Genomic DNA, 17915 nt, shown 5'->3' with positions numbered 1-17915 from the left:
CACTTTCTTTTTGTTGCTGCTTAGCACTTCGATGCTACAGCCGGAACGCACTCTACAAATACAAATACAAGTTTAAGTGTGGTGGGCAAGTGCATAAACTATGCTCTACTGCAATGGCAGTCCCATATATCGCTGGCTATGTTGCCCGAGTTGATTGTGCCATATGCTGTATAGGTTCAATGTATTATATCATTCAAGATCATATTGTTATACAGTGTTTCCCACAGTACAGTTTAGGGTATGCATGCCTATCTTTCTGCCCAATGTCCTTTTATGAGTTTACATATTCAGCATCATCAATCATATAGCCCCTGTGATCCCAAGTAAACTCTCAACTGTCTCTTCCTCACCATTACTAAATCTCACCCGCCGTCCATCTCCCCAGCAGCCTGCGTCTTATCTCACAGTTGCCATATCTCATCATCCTCATGTCTCTCTCTGGGCTCCACATGTTCCACATTTCCCACTAAATCATCATAACTTCCACATGGCCCATCATTATCTATGCACTCCATATGGCCTCCATGCCTTGTTCATCTAAACCTTAGTGTCTCTACTGAGCGGTCATGTCTCCCTATTAGCCGCATGTCTCCGATCAGCCCCATGACTTTGCCTTACTCTTAACCTTTGAGTACTCCCATGTCCATACCTGATCCTTGCCTTTAATATCTCTCCATCAATCCCCAGATTTCCTTTAAGCCTCCCTTCTTGGCCAAACATATCTCCCCAGGAGATCTCCGAGGTCTCACTATCAGCCTCGTTTTTTTTTCTTTTTGGGTTTCAGGTCTTTTCAGAGCCCTTAACCCACAGGGGTTCTAAAGCGGTCCTGATGAGTTGAAAGCAGCAAAGAGGGGTAGCAGTCATAGCCTCTACCACCAAAGAGGGGTAGCATTCATAGCCTCTAGCAGCAAAGAGGAGTAGCAATCGTAGCCTCTAGCAGCAAACAGGGGTTGCAGTCATAGCCTCTAGCAACAAAGAAGGGGAGCAATGATAGCCTCTAACAGTGAAGAAGGGTAGCAATCATAGCCTGTAGCAGTGGTTCCCAACCTGTGGTCCGGGGACCCCTGGGGGTCCGCGAAGCCTTCTCAGGGAGTCCGCGAGAGCCTAGAAAATTAAAAAATATTGACAAATTAGGTCCCCAGTAATGACTCAGGCGGGGGTCCCTGGATTCTCATGATGATTCAGTGGGGGTCCCTGGGTTCCATTAATATTAAAGTGGGGGTCCACAGAAATCAAAAGGTTGGGAACCACTGGCCTGTAGCAACAAAGATGGGTAGCAATTGTAGCCTCAAGCAGAGAAGAGGTGTAGTAATCATAGCCTCTAGCAGCAAAGAGGGGTAGCAGTCATAGCCTCTAGCAGTGGGTAGTGCATTAGATCATCCACTTATGTGGGCAACCAGCATATGAAATGATAGCTGCCACTACGAATAGGCTGAACCACTTTTGTATCTTTTGCTCCATTTTAAATCAATCGCCTGCAAGGGCAGAGATGTTCACAGACATGGCACAGTGATAGTGATGGTTCGAGGTTGGTGTTCATGTGCAGTAACTCTTTAAGAAGTTTTTTATAGTGCCTGTATATATTGTTTCATCACTCCGTCAAAGCTCTCAAAAAGTTGAGTGGTAAGTAATATAATAATGTACATAGCGGCCCCTAGTTCTCATTAGTTTCCTATTGGTGCAAGCTCCCATCTAGGGTAATGGTCAAGACAATGCAGGTGTTCGATTCTGATGAGCTGAGATTAATGCAGAACTGGATACACCTGGTTGTGAGTGATATTAGAGCTGTATTGTTCTTATTATGGCACTTGCGTGCAGAAGCTTAGCCTCTAAGGGATTGATTGTAGTCTGTCTGATACCACAAAAGCATCATTGCATCGGGTGCTTTGTTGGTAGCTGGTTTGAGTGTTGCTTTACATGTGGCAGTCTGGTTGATATCTCATGCTTGTATCCTTCTCATTTCATAGGCGCCTGGGACCTAGAGGTTGTTTCCCTCAGTGTCTCAAGAATCTAGATCTGCTTTTGAACATTCCAGCAGCACACATAGATCTTGTCAGCCTCTTTGAAGGCACATAGTAAGAGGGAAGGTGTTAGATATAAATCAGACCTCCTCCCCAGAAATTCTTGCGTATGGCAAAAAGGATCTTGAATTGAAACAGTTTGTGAAACAGAAACCAGCAGAGTGCTTTCAAGACAGTGGTGATGTGGTCATAACATTTTAGATTCAAATACATCTTGCTTGTCTGATTTTGGATCTACTGCTTTGGTGTATTGCATAGCCCAGTTTAGACCAGGCCGGATACCTTGCTAGTTTGATTCAGTTATTGACTTGTGTGGAGAGGGAGCACTCTTCTTTTTTAACATGGAGAGTTAGAGTTTGTGCCTTTAGATTAATCATGGGATTGGTATGGGGGTGGGCAGGTTGAGGTGGAATTGGACTCTCAGATTTTTTGCTTTTTTCTGCATGTTGGATGTAGCATGTTCTGGTTGGCTGAGGCTGGGCCCCATCCAGGCAGAACTCACCACTCCCGTTAGGGGTGGGTGATTACACTCACTGTATAACCCTTGGATAGCTTTGCACAGAGCAGTCAGGCTTATCACAAAGACAATGGGGGTCATTCTGACCCTGGCGGTCAGTGTTAAAGCGGCGGCCAACCCGCCAACAGGCTGGCGGTCCAAAAAATGGAATTCTGACCCTGGCGGGAACCGCCAACACAGGCCGCCGCTTTAACACTCCGACCGCCACGGCGGCACAAACAAACAGCGTGGCGGTCACCGCCAACAGCCAGGCGGCAGACAATGTACCGCCCACCCTATCACGACTCACCAATCCGCCACCTTTTCCGGGGCAGGAGCCCCGCCGATAAAAACACGGCGGAAACAGACATTTCCAATGGAAAACGCTCACCTCGACACACTCCACGCGGAATCGGGACAGCATGGAACCGGAACTCCACATCCTCCCAGCCATTGCCTTCTTGCTCTTCTTCCAGGATCACGAACGTCGCCGCAGACGACAACGGTGAGTACTGCACCTACGACACAGGGGAGGGGGGAGGAGGAAAGGTTACGGGCACACACATACGCCACACACCCACCCCCACCCTCACCCCCACCGAAATACCTACACACCAATGCAGATTAAAAAGTCAGAGTGACACCCCCAAACCCCCAAAACAAAAATGCAAAGACAAAAGGCAATGATTGTAAAAATAGAACTATATTATAGCAATAATTAAGTATAGCGAACTTAGCAATATATAAAGAATTATTACACATCTAGAACTATATATATACAAGTAGCAAAAGTCCGGCACAGTTTTGCAAAGTTCAAATGTCCGTGGGCCAATGTGCAGCAACACATGGGCAAAGCCCACACACGAGATCGAGTCCATTGGAGAGAACACTGCTGGGGCATCACAAAAATAAAATACTGGCACCTCAGGGGGAAGGGAAGGGGGGGCACCTCAGCCACATGAGTCCACGACGCCAGATCCACGAAGGGCCTCTATGCCCACTGTGCCATCCTGGGGAGTGCAAAGCCACAGTCTCTCAAGTCTCTACAGTGGGTGGATTGCCCACTGTGCCATCCTGGGGAGTGCAAAGCCACAGTCTCTACAGTGGGTGGATTGCCCACTGTGCCATCCTGGGGAGTGCAAAGCCACAGTCTCTCAAGTCTCTACAGTGGGTGGATTGCCCACTGTGCCATCCTGGGGAGTGCAAAGACACAGTCTCTCAAGTCTCTACAGTGGGTGGATTGCCCACTGTGCCATCCTGGGGAGTGCAAAGACACAGTCTCTCAAGTCTCTACAGTGGGTGGATTGCCCACTGTGCCATCCTGGGGGGTGCAAAGCCACAGTCCATCAGGTGGATTACAGAGTCCACTGGTCATGGAGGAGGCATGGTGGGCAGAGTGCCTCGTGAAGCCCTGCTCGACACAGAACCGGGCCTGCCAATGGGCCAGCGGTGCTTGACAGGAGGGCCCAGCAGAGCGGTGCTTGAGATGAGGGCCCAGCGGAGCGGTGCTTGAGATGAGGGCCCAGCGGAGCGGTGCTTGACAGGAGGGCCCAGCGGAGCGGTGCTTGACAGGAGGGCCCAGCGGAGCGGTGCTTGAGATGAGGGCCCAGCGGAGCGGTGCTTGACAGGAGGGCCCTGTTCAGCGGTGCCTGTCTTGGCGGGGCCCTGTTCAGCGGTGCTTCTCACGGCGGGGCCCTGTTCAGCGGTGCCTGTCTTGGCGGGGCCCTGTTCAGCGGTGCTTCTCACGGCGGGGCCCTGTTCAGCGGTGCTTCTCACGGCGGGGCCCTGTTCAGCGGTGCTCCTCACGGCGGGGCCCTGTTCAGCGGTGCCTGTCTTGGCGGGGCCCTGTTCAGCGGTGCTTCTCACGGCGGGGCCCTGTTCAGCGGTGCATGTCTTGGCGGGGCCTTGTTCAGCGGTGCTTCTCACGGCGGGGCCCTGTTCAGCGGTGCCTGTCTTGGCGGGTCCCTGTTCAGCGGTGCTTCTCACGGCGGGGCCCTGTTCAGCGGTGCTTCTCACGGCGGGGCCCTGTTCAGCGGTGCTCCTCACGGCGGGGCCCTGTTCAGCGGTGCATGTCTTGGCGGGGCCCTGTTCAGCGGTGCTCCTCACGGCGGGGCCCTGTTCAGAGGTGCTCCTCACGGCAGGGCCCTGTTCAGCGGTGCTCCTCACGGCGGGGCCCTGTTCAGCGGTGCTTCTCACGGCGGGCCCTGTTCAGTGGTGCTTCTCACGGCGGGGCCCTGTTCAGCGGTGCCTGTCTTCCCGCTCAGTCAGCATCGGACCTTTCCGTTGCGGGGCCCTCCTGTGATGGAGTCCTGGGGCCCTGGGTCTCCTCCGATACCCCCGGAATTAGGCTGGTGGGGCCCTCATGCCCAGGTCGGCTGCTCCCTGCCTTTTGCGCTTTGCTGCCCTTGCCCTCCTTGGCAGACTCTCCGTGGCCCTTGGCTCCCTTACCCGATGTGGCAGGTGACGGTGCAAGGCTACCCTCCTTGGGGGCAGGCGTATCAGGCCTGTCGCGCCTGCCCTTCAGTTTTTTGCTCCTCTTCCCAGGGGGGGGGGCTGGCTGTGCCTTTGCTGCTGGCCGATGTCCCTGCCCAAGGAAAGGGCGGACTCCAAAAACCAGGCACGACGTTCTTGGGAGTTGCTGGGCTGGTGGTGGCTGAGGTGTTTTTGGAACTCTTACGAGATGGAGGGGGTGGGTCAGGTGAGGAAAAGAGGTCCAGTTTAGAGAGGAATAGTTTTTTAGGAGCAATGGGAAGGGTAGCTGGAGTGGGTATGGGAGTGGAGGAAGAGGATGTGGTTGTAGGAGAGTCAAGTCTGGTGTCTTTGGGTGCAGGTGCTTGGGCTGGAGGCTGACGTGAGGTGGATGGCTGTTGGTTGGGTGCCTGCCTGCGTTTGTGTGGTTTGGAAGCGGGGGTGACAGACACACTGGGAGAGGACACAGGGGATGTGTACATGGCAGTGGGGGTGGTGACTGCACGTGTGCGGACTGGTCTGGAGGGTGTGCTGGTGATGGGTGTTCTGGCTGATGGTGGTGTGCATGCAGGTGTGAGTGTAGACGTCACAGGGAGGGAGGAGGGAGATGAGGAGGTGGGGGACACAGAGGAGGTAGTGGCTGTTGGCATGTCTGCATCTGTATCTGTATGTTGCTTGTGTGAATGCTTGTGTGTTCTGTGGTGCTTATGTCTGGATGAGCTTCCCTTGGGTGTTGAGGTGTGTGCAGGCTGGTCTGTAGGTGTGGATGGGATAGGCAGAGGAACAGGGGAGTGGGACTGGGTGGAGGGAGTTAGAAGAGGGAGGCTGGAGACAGGGACAATCGCTGCCGTCAGTGCTGAGGCCAGAGCGTTGAACGATCGCTGCTGGGCAGCCTGACCCGAATGAAGGCCCTCCAGGTATGCATTGCTTAAGGGTAGACTGCCCAACAATGATGGTCCTCAGGAGGTCAATGACCTCCTCACTGGGGCAGGGCCTGAGGTGCCTGGAGCGAAGGCGATGGCCGCCTTCCTGGCCGTGTGGGCACGGGCCGAAGGCCGAGGGGCTGCTGGGAGGGCGGAGCTGGTGCGCTGGGTGGCGGCTGTACCTGTAGTATCAGTGGGCACGGATGTTGCCGCCACCGCAAGGGAGCTCCCATCCGAGGACGTGTCGGTGTTACTGACGTCTGCACGGGTCCCCGTGGTGGAGCCCCCCTCGCCCTCCGTCTCACTGGTCATGTCGGAGTCCGTTGCATGGCCCTCCGGGGCCATGTGAGATGCAGCTCCCTCTTGCGCCGATGCCACTTCTCCTCCGCCTGATGATGCTAATGCACACATTCACAGAAAAACAAAGAAAATGGGGGGGGGCGGGGGGTGGAGAAATAAAGACAAGTTGAGTGCATGCATTGGGGACACCGTTGGCGGAGAGGACAGACACAGAAGCCCCCTGCACTACGCTGCGCACTTGGGGTACACTACTCATTCACTGGGACATGCCCTACAAGCCTATGGGCGACAACTGCCCACACAGAGTACACAGGTCCATGAATAGCGTTACTAGGCACCCTACAGAGGTGGGGGGCGGGGGCACAGGACCATACCTCACGGAGGGGCCTAGCCTACAGAAATCGCCCTGGCCTAGGGATACCCACAGCCCTCCTCCCCCACCCAGGCACCTCCACTGCGCGCAAATATAGCTGAATGTGCTGGTACTCACCCCCTTGTGTCTGCTGTGATGTCCTCAAGCGCCCATCTAGATCGGGGTAGGCCACAGCCAGGATCCGGGACATCAGGGGGGTCAAGGTACGACTGGCACCCCTCCTAGGTTGGGAGGCCATCCCCAGCAGAGCCTCGGCGGTCTTCCTGCTCCCGCAGCGGATGTCCTCCCACCTCTTGCGGCAGTGGGTGCCCCGTCTGTTGTGGACCCCCAGGGCCCGGACGTCCTTGGCGATGGCACGCCAAATATCGATCTTCTGATGGGCGCTGACCTATGTGACATGTACAGGGGGGGAAAAGAAACATCATCACTTTTCTGCATGCTCGATGTGAGTGGCCCCCCCTCCCCAAACTTGCCATGTGGCACATGCTCTCATCTGTCGTGCCATACATTCGTAATTCGCTCCCCTCCCCTCCATCGTACATCCACCCCACTCATCACAGGCATTGCCCACTATGCATTGGCCCCCGTGTACTCACCTGTTGGTATGGAGGACCGTAGAGTAGCGCATACTGGGGGAGGACCCCGTCCACGAGCTTCTCCAACTCTTCGGAACTGAAGGCGGGGGCCCTTTCCCCAGTCGCAGCAGCCATTGTCACTTCCAGACCGAGGTCACAGCAGCACTTGCAGTATAGGTCCTCTCCTGTGGATGCTCAGGTCTCGTGTGATTAAGCAGAGAGAAAATGGCGGTCACGCCCGCGGCGGTGCGTACCGCGACCGCCGGTCATTGGCTCCTGAAACCCATAGGGTTCAATGTTAACCAATGCTGCTTTGCGCCGCGGTCTTCGACCGCCTACCGCCACGGCGTGCCACGCCAGCGCAATGACCTCACTTCACATTGTCACACTTCACAGGTCAGGCAGCCGCCATTTCAAGGGCCCACATGGCTTAATTCCTACTGCGTCACACATGGCTAGGCCTTGCATCGACACTCATACAAGCCATTCAATCCAGAGAGATTTGTGTACTGTGCAGGCTGTGGGAACTTACCTGTGGGTTGATTGACTCTGTGCTCCATGTTGTCCTTCCTAGGCACCGTCCGCTGGGACTTGCGAGGAGACGGAGGAATGTTCCCGTGTACAGACCGCTGGTGGACCTGTCGACAATGGAAGAACGACATGTCATACTCACCTACAGACTCAACAGTGCCACTATACAGGAACTGTGTGCCCAGCTGGAGCCAGACCTGATGTCACCCATCCGCCAACCCACAGGGATTCCGCCTCTAGTGCAGGTGCTGTCAGTACTCAATTTTTTGGCTAGTGGATCATTTCAAACTACAGTGGCCATTTCATCTGGGATGTCTCAGCCTATGTTTTCAAGGGTATTGTCCAGAGTGTTGTCTGCCATGATGAAATACATGCAGAGCTACATCATTTTCCCTGAGGTGGGTGACTTGCCTACAGTGAAGGGTGATTTCTATGCCCTTGGACACATTCCCAATATCATTGGTGCCATTGATGGTACCCATGTGGCTTTGGTCCCCCCAAAAGACAATGAACAGGTGTACAGGAACCGAAAAAGTTATCATTCGATGAATGTCCAGGTGGTCTGTTTGGCTGACCAGTACATCTCCCATTTAAATGCCAAGTTCCCAGGGTCAGTGCATGACGCGTACGTCATGCGAAATAGCAGCATCCCTTATGTGATGGAACAGCTACAGAGACAGCGTGTGTGGCTAATTGGTGACTCTGGTTACCCCAACCTGCCTTGGCTATTGACCCCAGTGAGGAATCCCAGGACAAGGGCAGAGGAACGGTACAATGAGGCCCATGGGCGTACTAGGAGGGTGATCGAGCGGACCTTCGGCCTCCTGAAGGCCAGGTTTAGGTGCCTGCATATGACAGGTGGATCCCTAATGTACTCACCAAAGAAGGTGTGTCATATCATCGTGGCCTGCTGCATGCTTCACAACCTGGCTTTGTGACGCCAGGTGCCTTTCCTGCAGGAGGATGGTCCAGATGGTGGTGTTGTGGCCGCTGTGGAGCCTGCGGAGAGTGAAGAGGAGGAAGACGAAGAGGACGACACAGACAACAGGGACAGAGTGATACTGCAGTATTTCCAGTAACACACAGGTAAGAATCTACTCCTGCATTTTATTATATCTGTAACAGTACTGGCTCTCTACTGTCTGACCTTTCACCCCAATGTATGGTAACTTAGTTGTGAATTTGCCTTCCTATTTCAGTGATCTGGTCCCCACGGAGTGCCCTCTGGTTTATTTCCCCATGGACTACCGCTGTGTGACACTGGTATGTTGTCATCACAATGTAATTGGACATTTTTGGTTGGTTATATCGAATACATTTGGTTTAAAAAAATAAATAGCAGACTCCAGATGGTTTTTGTGCAATAATTGTGTTTATTGAAGTGCAAAAATTGGTGTATAGTTCAAAAATGGTGATGGGTGATGGTGGAGGCATGTCCATGACAGAGTCCAGACTCTCGTTCGCACAGGTGCATTGTCCATATGCCTGTGGAAGGTGGAGCAGGGGCAGTTCAAGGTTGGACAGGGTGAACAAGTGGGACAGTGGGATGACATCCGGGGGGATCCGTGCATGGCGGGGGTCTTGACATCCTACTCTGTCTTCTTCCTAGATCTCAGGCCTTTCTTGCGGGGTGGTTCATGTTCTGCAGGGGGTGGGGTCCGGGTGGCCCGTTGCTGTTGTGTCGGGGCCTCCTGACCACTAGCGCCGGCGGAGGTGGTGGGCTGTTCTTCCTCCATGCTAGTGGCAGGGGCCCTTTGGGGGGGCCACATGGTCCCGCAATGTGGTGACAATCTGGTTGAGTGCCACCACGATTGTACCCATTGCGGAACTGATGCTGCGCAGTTCTTCCCTGAACCTGCATGGCCTGGATCTCCTGAAACCTGACCAGGACCGTTGCCATCGTCTCTTGGGAGTGGTGGTACGCTCCCATGATGGTGGTGAGGGCCTCTTGGACAGTGGGTTCCCTAGGCCTGTCCTCCCTCTGTCGCACAGCAGCCCTCCCAGTTCCCCTTTGTTCCTGGGCCTCTGTCCCCTGGACGGTGTGCCCACTACCACTGCCCCCAGGTCCCTGTTGTTGTTGGGGTGGTGGGTTGCCCTGGGTGCCCTGTAGTGGTAGACACACCGCTGCTTGACCTGTCCTGGAGACAGAGGCATGGGCCCGCTGGGTGGGTGCTGTGCTGGGGTTTCCAGAGGGGGGTAGGTCTGCTGTGGCCTGTGGCTGCCTGAGGGGAACCGACTGTCTAGAGGTCCCCGATGGTCCGGGCTGGTCATCAGGTTCTAGGTCGACAGAGCTGCTGTCATCACTGGGAGCCTGTTCTGGGGGTGGGATAGACATTTCTGGACCCTCCGGGCCGGTGTGTTGGCGTTCGGGCCCTGCAGGGGTAAAAGAGTATGGTTATTGCTTCTGTGTGTGCCATGGCGTGCGATTTGTGGGTGCCCTTGTCCCCCAGTGCTGGCATTCCCTTGTGGGAGGAGTTGTGAGGGTGGTTTGGTGGGGGGGATGGGTATGTGCAGTGGTCATGCTTAGGTGATGGGTGTCCATGGTTTGTGTTGGCATTCAGGGGTTGGTGTTGGTTTGGGTGGGTTGTGCTGGTGAGACATTAGCAGGGAGGATATGTGCTGGGGGGTTGGGGGTGAGGGTGGGGGTGTGGGTTGGCATGCTGGTGGTTGGGGGGGGTGAAGTAGTTGAGATTAGACTTACCAGAGTCCATTCCTCCGCCTACTCCAGCGAGGCCCTCAGGATGCAGGATGTTCAAGACCTCTTGCTCCCATGCTGTGAATTCGGGTGGAGTGGGTGGAGGTCCGCCGCCAGTCTTCTGCACAGCGATGTTGTGTCTTGACACCATCGTCCGCACCTTCCCCCGTAGGTCGTTCCAGCGCTTTCGGATGTCTTCCCGATTTCTGGGATGCTGTCCCACAGCGTTGACCCTGTCGACGATCCTTTGCCATAGCTCCGCCTTCCTGGCTATTGTGGTGTGCTGCACCTGTGTGCCGAAGAGCTGGGGCTCTACCCTAATTATTTCCTCCACCATGACCCTGAGTTCTTGGTCCGAGAACCTGGGGTGTCTTTGGGGTGCCATGGGGTGGTGTGGATGAGGTGTGGGGTGGTGTTTGTGGTGATGAGTGTAGTGGTGTGTGGTGTTTTGTGCGTAGATGTAGTGTGGGGGATGATGTTGGGTTCCTGTGTGTGTTGTGGTTTGCGTTCCCTGTGCTCTCTCTCTGTGTATTGCGCCTTGTCTCTGAATTTCGATTTGTGGGGGTTTGTGGGTGATGTGGGTGTGTGTTTTATATCGTATTGATTGTGTGGGAGTGGTGTTTGTATGTGTATCAGGTGTGTGTATTTGTAATTGTCCAATGTGGCAGTGTTTTGTAGATGTGTGTGTATTTTGAGTGCAGCGGTGTGTACCGCCAATGGGATACCGCGGTTGAAAGACCGCCGCGTGGATTCGTGGGTCGTAATGGCATGGGCGTATTTCTGTTGGCGTGACGGTGGAGGTTTGGTCATCTCCAGTTTATCGCTGACCGCTGATGTGGCGGCCCTCAGTGGAGGTCGGGTTTTTGGCGGTTTGGCAGTTGTGGGTTAGAATGACCCTGGCGGGTTACCGCGGCCGCGGCGGTGTTATGGCGGTCTTCTGACCGGCGGTAACTGCCTTTTACCGCCAGGGTCAGAATGATCCCCAATGTGTAAAGCAATGGCACAGCAACAGCACACAGCAATCACGCTGAGAGACTTCACACGAGATGCATGTAAGTACGTTTTGCATTCAACACACACATTAATTAACACAGCATGAATAACATGTAACTCTGGGCAGGAATCACTATTCGAAACAACACTAGCAGTACTAGGCCCAACTGTGTTAAAACAACATTTGCAGTATGCACACATAAGAAAAATAATACATACCCTCCTAGCACCCACTTGAGGTGCCAACCGTTATCAGCACGAAACCCACCCTAACGATTACCCCAACTCAATTATACACAGTCCTAGGGTGCACCCTGGTTCACAACGGTAGCGGCAATATGTACATAGAGGTCAATGCAGCACTTCAGGTAAGCTCTACAGCCTGGGCTGCACAGTGAAAACCTAAGGTCAATGTGTAAGTCCTCTGGCAAGAAATAACGTGTCTGGCAATACCATCGTACGGTTTAACAGTCACCCGCAATCGTTCCCACACATGCCCCACACCACCAAGCGGTGCCACAGATATCAGATGGCTCATCACTTATGCACTCGCATACACTCGCACCCAGCACCCTAATGCGATGCACAGATATCTGTCAGGTTAGCTGTCACTGTGCTCGCAGACCCCCTATGGGTCCCAAACCCTTCCTGCACCCTCCAACTGGCCCTACTACTCCACCTCCCACTAACTGAACATGCGAACAGCCTTTGCCCAGGTGCTAGGCCGGAGACGACCGGAGTCACTCTTATTCGGGTACTCGGGGACAATATGGGGGGGGGGAGGGAGGGTAGATACCAGCAGAGCAGATAATAGTCAATAAATTGAAGTTTGGCCACCACCCAGGGAGTTCACTGAGAGGTCTCTGCACCGTGCTATCCAGCTCAGGTCCAGGTCTGTAAAGCACAGAGGGAGAGTCGTTGGGGGACACAAGCAGGTCACAGTGGCATCCACCCAAGCCAGGCACTCTAATACACAATAATGACCAAATCAGGTACCTCCCTGGGAGGAAGTGCAACATCTGGGGCGCAATGACTTGAGGAGCCCCGGACGGTCCCAGTTGTACAGAAAGTTATACCACTCTGCACCTCCCTGGATGGAGGCGCTCTGTCAGGTACGCAAGGACTTGAGTTGCATCGGACATTTCCGATCACAAACACTAAGCACTCAATGCTGTACCTTCTTGAAATGAGGCACAACGTCTGGTGCATGATTACTTGAGTTGCACCAAACAGGTACCGATTGAACCCACAAAGGACTCAATGTCGTACCTCAGTGGAACGAGGCACAAAATCTGATGCGCCGTGACTTGAGCCACAACAGACAACGCGATTAAACACACAAAAAGGATTCCACTCCTGTACCTCCCTCAAATGATGCACAATGTCTAGTGGCTGATGACTTGAGTCACACCAGACAGGTTCTGATTGCACTCACCCACAAAGGGCTCAATGTTGTGCCTCCCTGGAATGAGGCACAACGTTTGGTGCATGATGACCTGAGTTGCACCAGATAATCCTTGAGGACGCACATGAAGGATTCCAATTCTGTGCCCCCTGGAATGAGGCACAGTGCCTTGTGCGCAATGACTTGAGTCACACCAGACGATCCGGCTACACACACAAAAGACCAAAGTTCAGTGGGGCAGCATGAGGTAGGATATGGCACTGCTCCTGGGACCCCAACATCTCCGAGGGTTGTCACCTATGACAAGGACACTGCACACAATGGGCATGCAGTTGGGAGTAGCATGAGAGAAATGAAACGCACTCAACAAAGGCAGGCCACACGGGTCCCCGCCCCGGTGACTCCACTCACAACAAACAGGCTGCTTATGCATGTCGTGGCCCTACAGTTAAGGGCCACACTCCTTGAAATGCAGACAACCCTTTGCAGACACCGCACTAGGCAAAACCAGTCTCTAGATAGTATACTTGCTTCAACACTCACACGGCAGCTGCCCAATGAAGTCCAGCCAATGATGCGAGTACTTACGAGGGCAACGCTCTCCAGATGAGACTGGTAGAAGGTGTAGGTCCCTCACAGTAGGTCTTTGGTGTCCATTAGACCTCCATGAGAGAACAGGGGACACATTGTAGTACCCTTGGAGAGCACACTTCAGAGTGCCAAACTACAGCAACAGTCTGTGCAGGCCAACCTCAATGTGGGAAGGGTGTGCTGTCCTTTCCTGGGGGCAGTAAATACTCCTTGTGCACAACAGAGTCCTCTGGTAGTGTGGTGACACAGTCCAGCATCTCTGTCCCAAGTTCCTACAAGTGTAGCTCTCAGTTACTGAAGTGTGGTACCAGTAGATATACTGAAGTGTGCCTTTGAAGTTGGGGGATGGTTCAAAGACTCCTCACCACCCCCCCCCCCCTCCAAGGAATGGAGATTGTTATCTTTAGTGGGGCCATGATCTGGCTCCGAGGCGCCACATGTCAAAACCTCTCCCTCAAATCTATCCAACCAGGCCTTCAACTGGCCGAGGCCTGTCGTTCCAGGTGCCTACGTTTTATGACTGTCGCTGGGTAATGCACAGATATGCTTTCCTCAGCCTCCAGTGAAATGGAGTTGGAATTAAGTCACCAAAAGAGAGTTTTTAGAACATAGATATGCCCACTAGTGGCATTTCTACATTATTACTGACAAAACCACCTTTACCATGGAAAGAGGTTCGTCCTTGTGAATCCAACAATAGTAAACACCGTGAGGCTGCTGCACTGCAATCCACTGTTGCAGTTCAGGATCACTTGTAAGCTATCTCCATGTTAACCTAAGGGCAGAGCAGCTCTCATTTGTAGTGAAAACACATATGGATATTCTTTCACTACATGGGCACATGTGCCCTGGCACACACACAAGCCTGCAGGGGCAGGCTGGAAAAAGTTGAAGGACACCACATGGGTGAAAGTGCGCCCATTCAGGCCTGCTGTGACAGGCCAAGTACATAGGGGCACACCAGTGTGCATATGTGCACATACTGGTCAGTGCCACTTTCCTATCATAGAGTGCGCTTTTACACTGTATTCACGGGGGAAGTGCCTAGGCCCCAAAGGCACTTTAAGCCTCATTGTTAAGTGCACACCCACTGGCCTGCTATGTCAGACTCGGTGTACATTGAAACATGATTGTGCAAGTGCACACATATTGGTAAGCAATGGCAGAACTGGTCCCTTATTGGACGTCATGGGGCAAGTGTGCAAATACTGACCTGCCAGGCTCAGCACGTCGGAATACCATTGCAAGTGTGCCCACTCCGACCAGCGGAGGCAGGTCCAATACACACTGGTTAGCGTCACTTCCCACCATGCGTAGTTCTCACAGTGGGACAGTGCCCCGGCCCTAAGGTCACTCCCAGGAAATTAGCGAAACCTATGGAAGGGGCCGACCCCATAGGTAGGGAGAACCCACGTGGGGGTTCTACTCAGCCTGGGCAGGGTACACTGTGGCGTTCCTGCTCTGCCTTATGCCTTCCACCCTCGCCGCCCGTCAGGGTGCACCCTAGGGGTAATGTAAGGCATGCTCAGGGTTGGTCAAGGCATGAGAAATTCCACCTTAGGCGCAGCTGCACCTGTACCTCCACAGGCCTGCACTGTCAGGCCTGATACATGTGGGTCAGGCTATTATGATGGGTGCCACACTTAGTGCAGTGCCCCACCAGTAGCCAGGGCCGCACCTGCCCCAGGTATGTGGTGTACTCCTGGGTACAGCACCTCAACCGCCCATGTACGTGCCTCTCCCTGGCCTATGTAGGAAGTGCGCATGCACTTTCCTACTGCAGTACAGTAGGAAAGTGCCCAGAGTCCTAAGGCCACGCCAAGAGAGTCAGCAAAAATCTGGGAGGAAAAAGCAAAATGTTCCAGGGAAATCCCCCTAACAAGGTCATGTTCAACAGTGGATCCATAGGAGTTTGGCCATGTAAGCAGAAGAAGGATTCCTTCATCAAGTTAAAAGTGCACATTTGGTTCTTACTGTCCCTGTTCCCCCAGCGATGGATCTGGTTATTGTCTGCATACATCAGGAATTAGAAGTAGTGAAGGTCAATGATCTGGGCAATGGTCTTGTGCACATGTTTGGTATAAACAGAGATAGTTGCACATGCCACTGTCTTTTAGCTGGATTTGGCCTTGCCAATCCACTGACTAGTCTTCCTTCTATGCAGTCAGGATGTTGTTGCAGGTGTCTGCTAGCCAACATTCTCTTCCTCTTGAGGGCCTGTAGCAGAAATGCTGGTCGTTGAATGAATTACTTTTGACTAATAAATTATCTTCCAGAAGTTACGGGATGTGCTTTGTGAAATCACTTTCCATGAATTTGCTTGGGAAAGGCAAGTTTGAGATCATCCGATAGTTGCGTAGAAGTTTGGTTCAGGTGTGATCAGCATACGTTTCAGCCGGTCAAAGGCTGAGACTTGCGAAGACTCCTATAGGCAAGACATATTGATTTGACATAATGATGAGATGGGTGAATTCAGTGCGAAGCAATGTGAATAACTCATGGAGCTCATATGCTCAGCAGGGTGTGCTGGGCTAGGCTAATCAAAGTATTATCTGGCTGACCTCAACACTTCAGTCAACATCATTGGTCTGAAGACGTTAATGTTGACGCGAGGGCAGAAGTCAATGTTTTGGGAGTGTTGCTTCTTCTTGGTGAGTGATTGTCAACTTTTAATTATCTCTGATGAACAAAGCAAAGAACGTACTCTTTAGTGCAATGGACTCCTTTTCCAGAATTTTCAGCTGTGTTATTTTGAATATCTTGCAGTGGGTGTTTTTTTTTTTTTTTTAACTTTAAACCTGCATTATCACACACCTAGAGAAGAATTTGGCAATGGTAATCAGTCATGCAAGGGTCATACAATGTATAAATATGATTTAATAAAGGTCATGGATGCTGCTCATACCCCCCATTCACATTGTAGTGCAAGCGATAACTTTCTTCTGCATCTGTAAGTAGGGTATCACCAAACACTTTCTTTTACAAATGTCATAGATGAATTCAGATAACCACAAAAGCATGCATCACAACCAACAGTGATAGTTAAAACTGCAAAGGATCCATTGGATGAGTCCAATGGCACAAAATGCATCTATTGGCCCACATGCGTTGATGGAAAGGTGTAGTGTGAGTTGTTGCAGGGTCTCTCGCCCATCTCATTCTCTTTGAAAAGAATCTTGTGTTCAGATCTTTGTGATTTCTTAGATTGGTTCACTCCTGAGGGATACAGGGTGGAAGTCAGAGTGTAAGTGCTCCCGGTGCACTTCCGGCTGAAGGTTCTCCAAGTCAGCGGGCCAAGCGCCACCGTTAGAGGTGTGGGAGGGGAGTGTACACCTGGGACTTGTCTCTCTCAGCTCCTGTTTCGAGAGCGGATTCCTTTGTGTATTGCTACGCCACAGGCCTCGGGACACACATACAGTGACACTCATAGTTGGTGTAAAAGGTCATTTATTTAGGACAGGATTTAACATAAACATCAATAACTTTGAACTGTATAACTCCTTTTTGCCCAACCTTAACTTAAAACGCTTCCCTATGCCCTTCACTCTCTCTTCCAATGGCTCTCTTCAAATCTCCTCCCCTATGCACTCCCCTATTCCTTTCATGCCCTCCTTGTTTGTAACATCCCACCCCCCCATTCTGATCCTTCACCTCGTTTTTCCCCTTGGAAGGGGGACAAGCCTGCATCTGGCTCTCCCCCCTCCCCCATTTCCTGCCAAACCTTGAAAACATCACCTGCCCTAACTGACGTCAAAACCTTCTCCCCAACCCATCTTCTGAACGCCCTCTAACTAAAACCATTCCTAACTCCTTCCCTATCTGCCGGGCGGGTGGGTGGTCAAAGCACTTTCCCTAGCTAGGTCGGCCCGGAAAAGAGGCCGACCCCACCCTTCCACCCCCTTATAAACCTCTACCCTAAAACCCACCCCCACTTACCTACAACCAATCCGGCACGCCCGCGCCACTTCCTGTCCTCCCGAACAGGCCAGCGGAGAGACTAGAACGAGTCTCTCTCTCCGCGGGCCCCCCCATTCTCAGTCGCCTTGGTAACCAACGTTTTGCTAACCCTAATGGCTTTGGTATGTGGTGGTGGCAGGAGGCATGCCTGGAGGTGCCAAGTAGGCCTCAGGAGGGGTCACGGGTCAGCCTGTCCGAGGAGCACAACACTTCCTGGAAGACTGCGCGCCTTCTGCTGCTGGGGCTATTTTGTGATGGGGATTCTAGGAGTGACCTTTTGTCTCTGCCTTCCTTTTTCATGAAATTTTAACTCTCCTTTTCTAATTATTTTAAGGTCTGCAACAGAAAGTGACGTCGAGCAGAGGTCTCTTGGTATGTATTCACCGGAAGTGACGGTGCTCGGGAAGGGTGGGTTCTCGCACTGAATTTGTTTTTGCTATTATATTCACCAGCTTCCTTGAACTGCATGAATTTTCATTTATGTGTAAAGCGCTTTCTGGCAATGTTTGCGCTATATAAAAAGCATACATGTATCGTTCTCGTAGCAGATGCACACACTTACATACTTCCGTGCACACATATTCAC

At 52.6% G+C, this 17915-nt stretch overlaps 1 protein-coding gene across 5 annotated transcripts in view; it reads left to right on the top strand.

Annotated features, from left to right (window-relative positions):
• Nucleotides 1-17915, top strand: part of TOGARAM2 (TOG array regulator of axonemal microtubules 2) — a 447421-nt gene that overhangs the window by 303017 nt on the left and 126489 nt on the right. For all 5 annotated transcript variants that reach the window (XM_069236205.1, XM_069236204.1, XM_069236208.1 and 2 more), the window contains one exon: nucleotides 17664-17701. In XM_069236205.1, coding sequence (XP_069092306.1) covers nucleotides 17664-17701 — 38 coding nt within the window. The remainder of the gene's footprint in view (nucleotides 1-17663; nucleotides 17702-17915) is intronic.

The sequence above is a fragment of the Pleurodeles waltl genome, chromosome 5, assembly GCF_031143425.1.
Source record: "Pleurodeles waltl isolate 20211129_DDA chromosome 5, aPleWal1.hap1.20221129, whole genome shotgun sequence".
In the NCBI taxonomy this organism is placed as follows: domain Eukaryota; kingdom Metazoa; phylum Chordata; class Amphibia; order Caudata; family Salamandridae; genus Pleurodeles; species Pleurodeles waltl.
The sequence above is the reverse complement of the archived record's forward strand: the minus strand, read 5'-3'. Positions and strand labels throughout refer to the sequence as shown.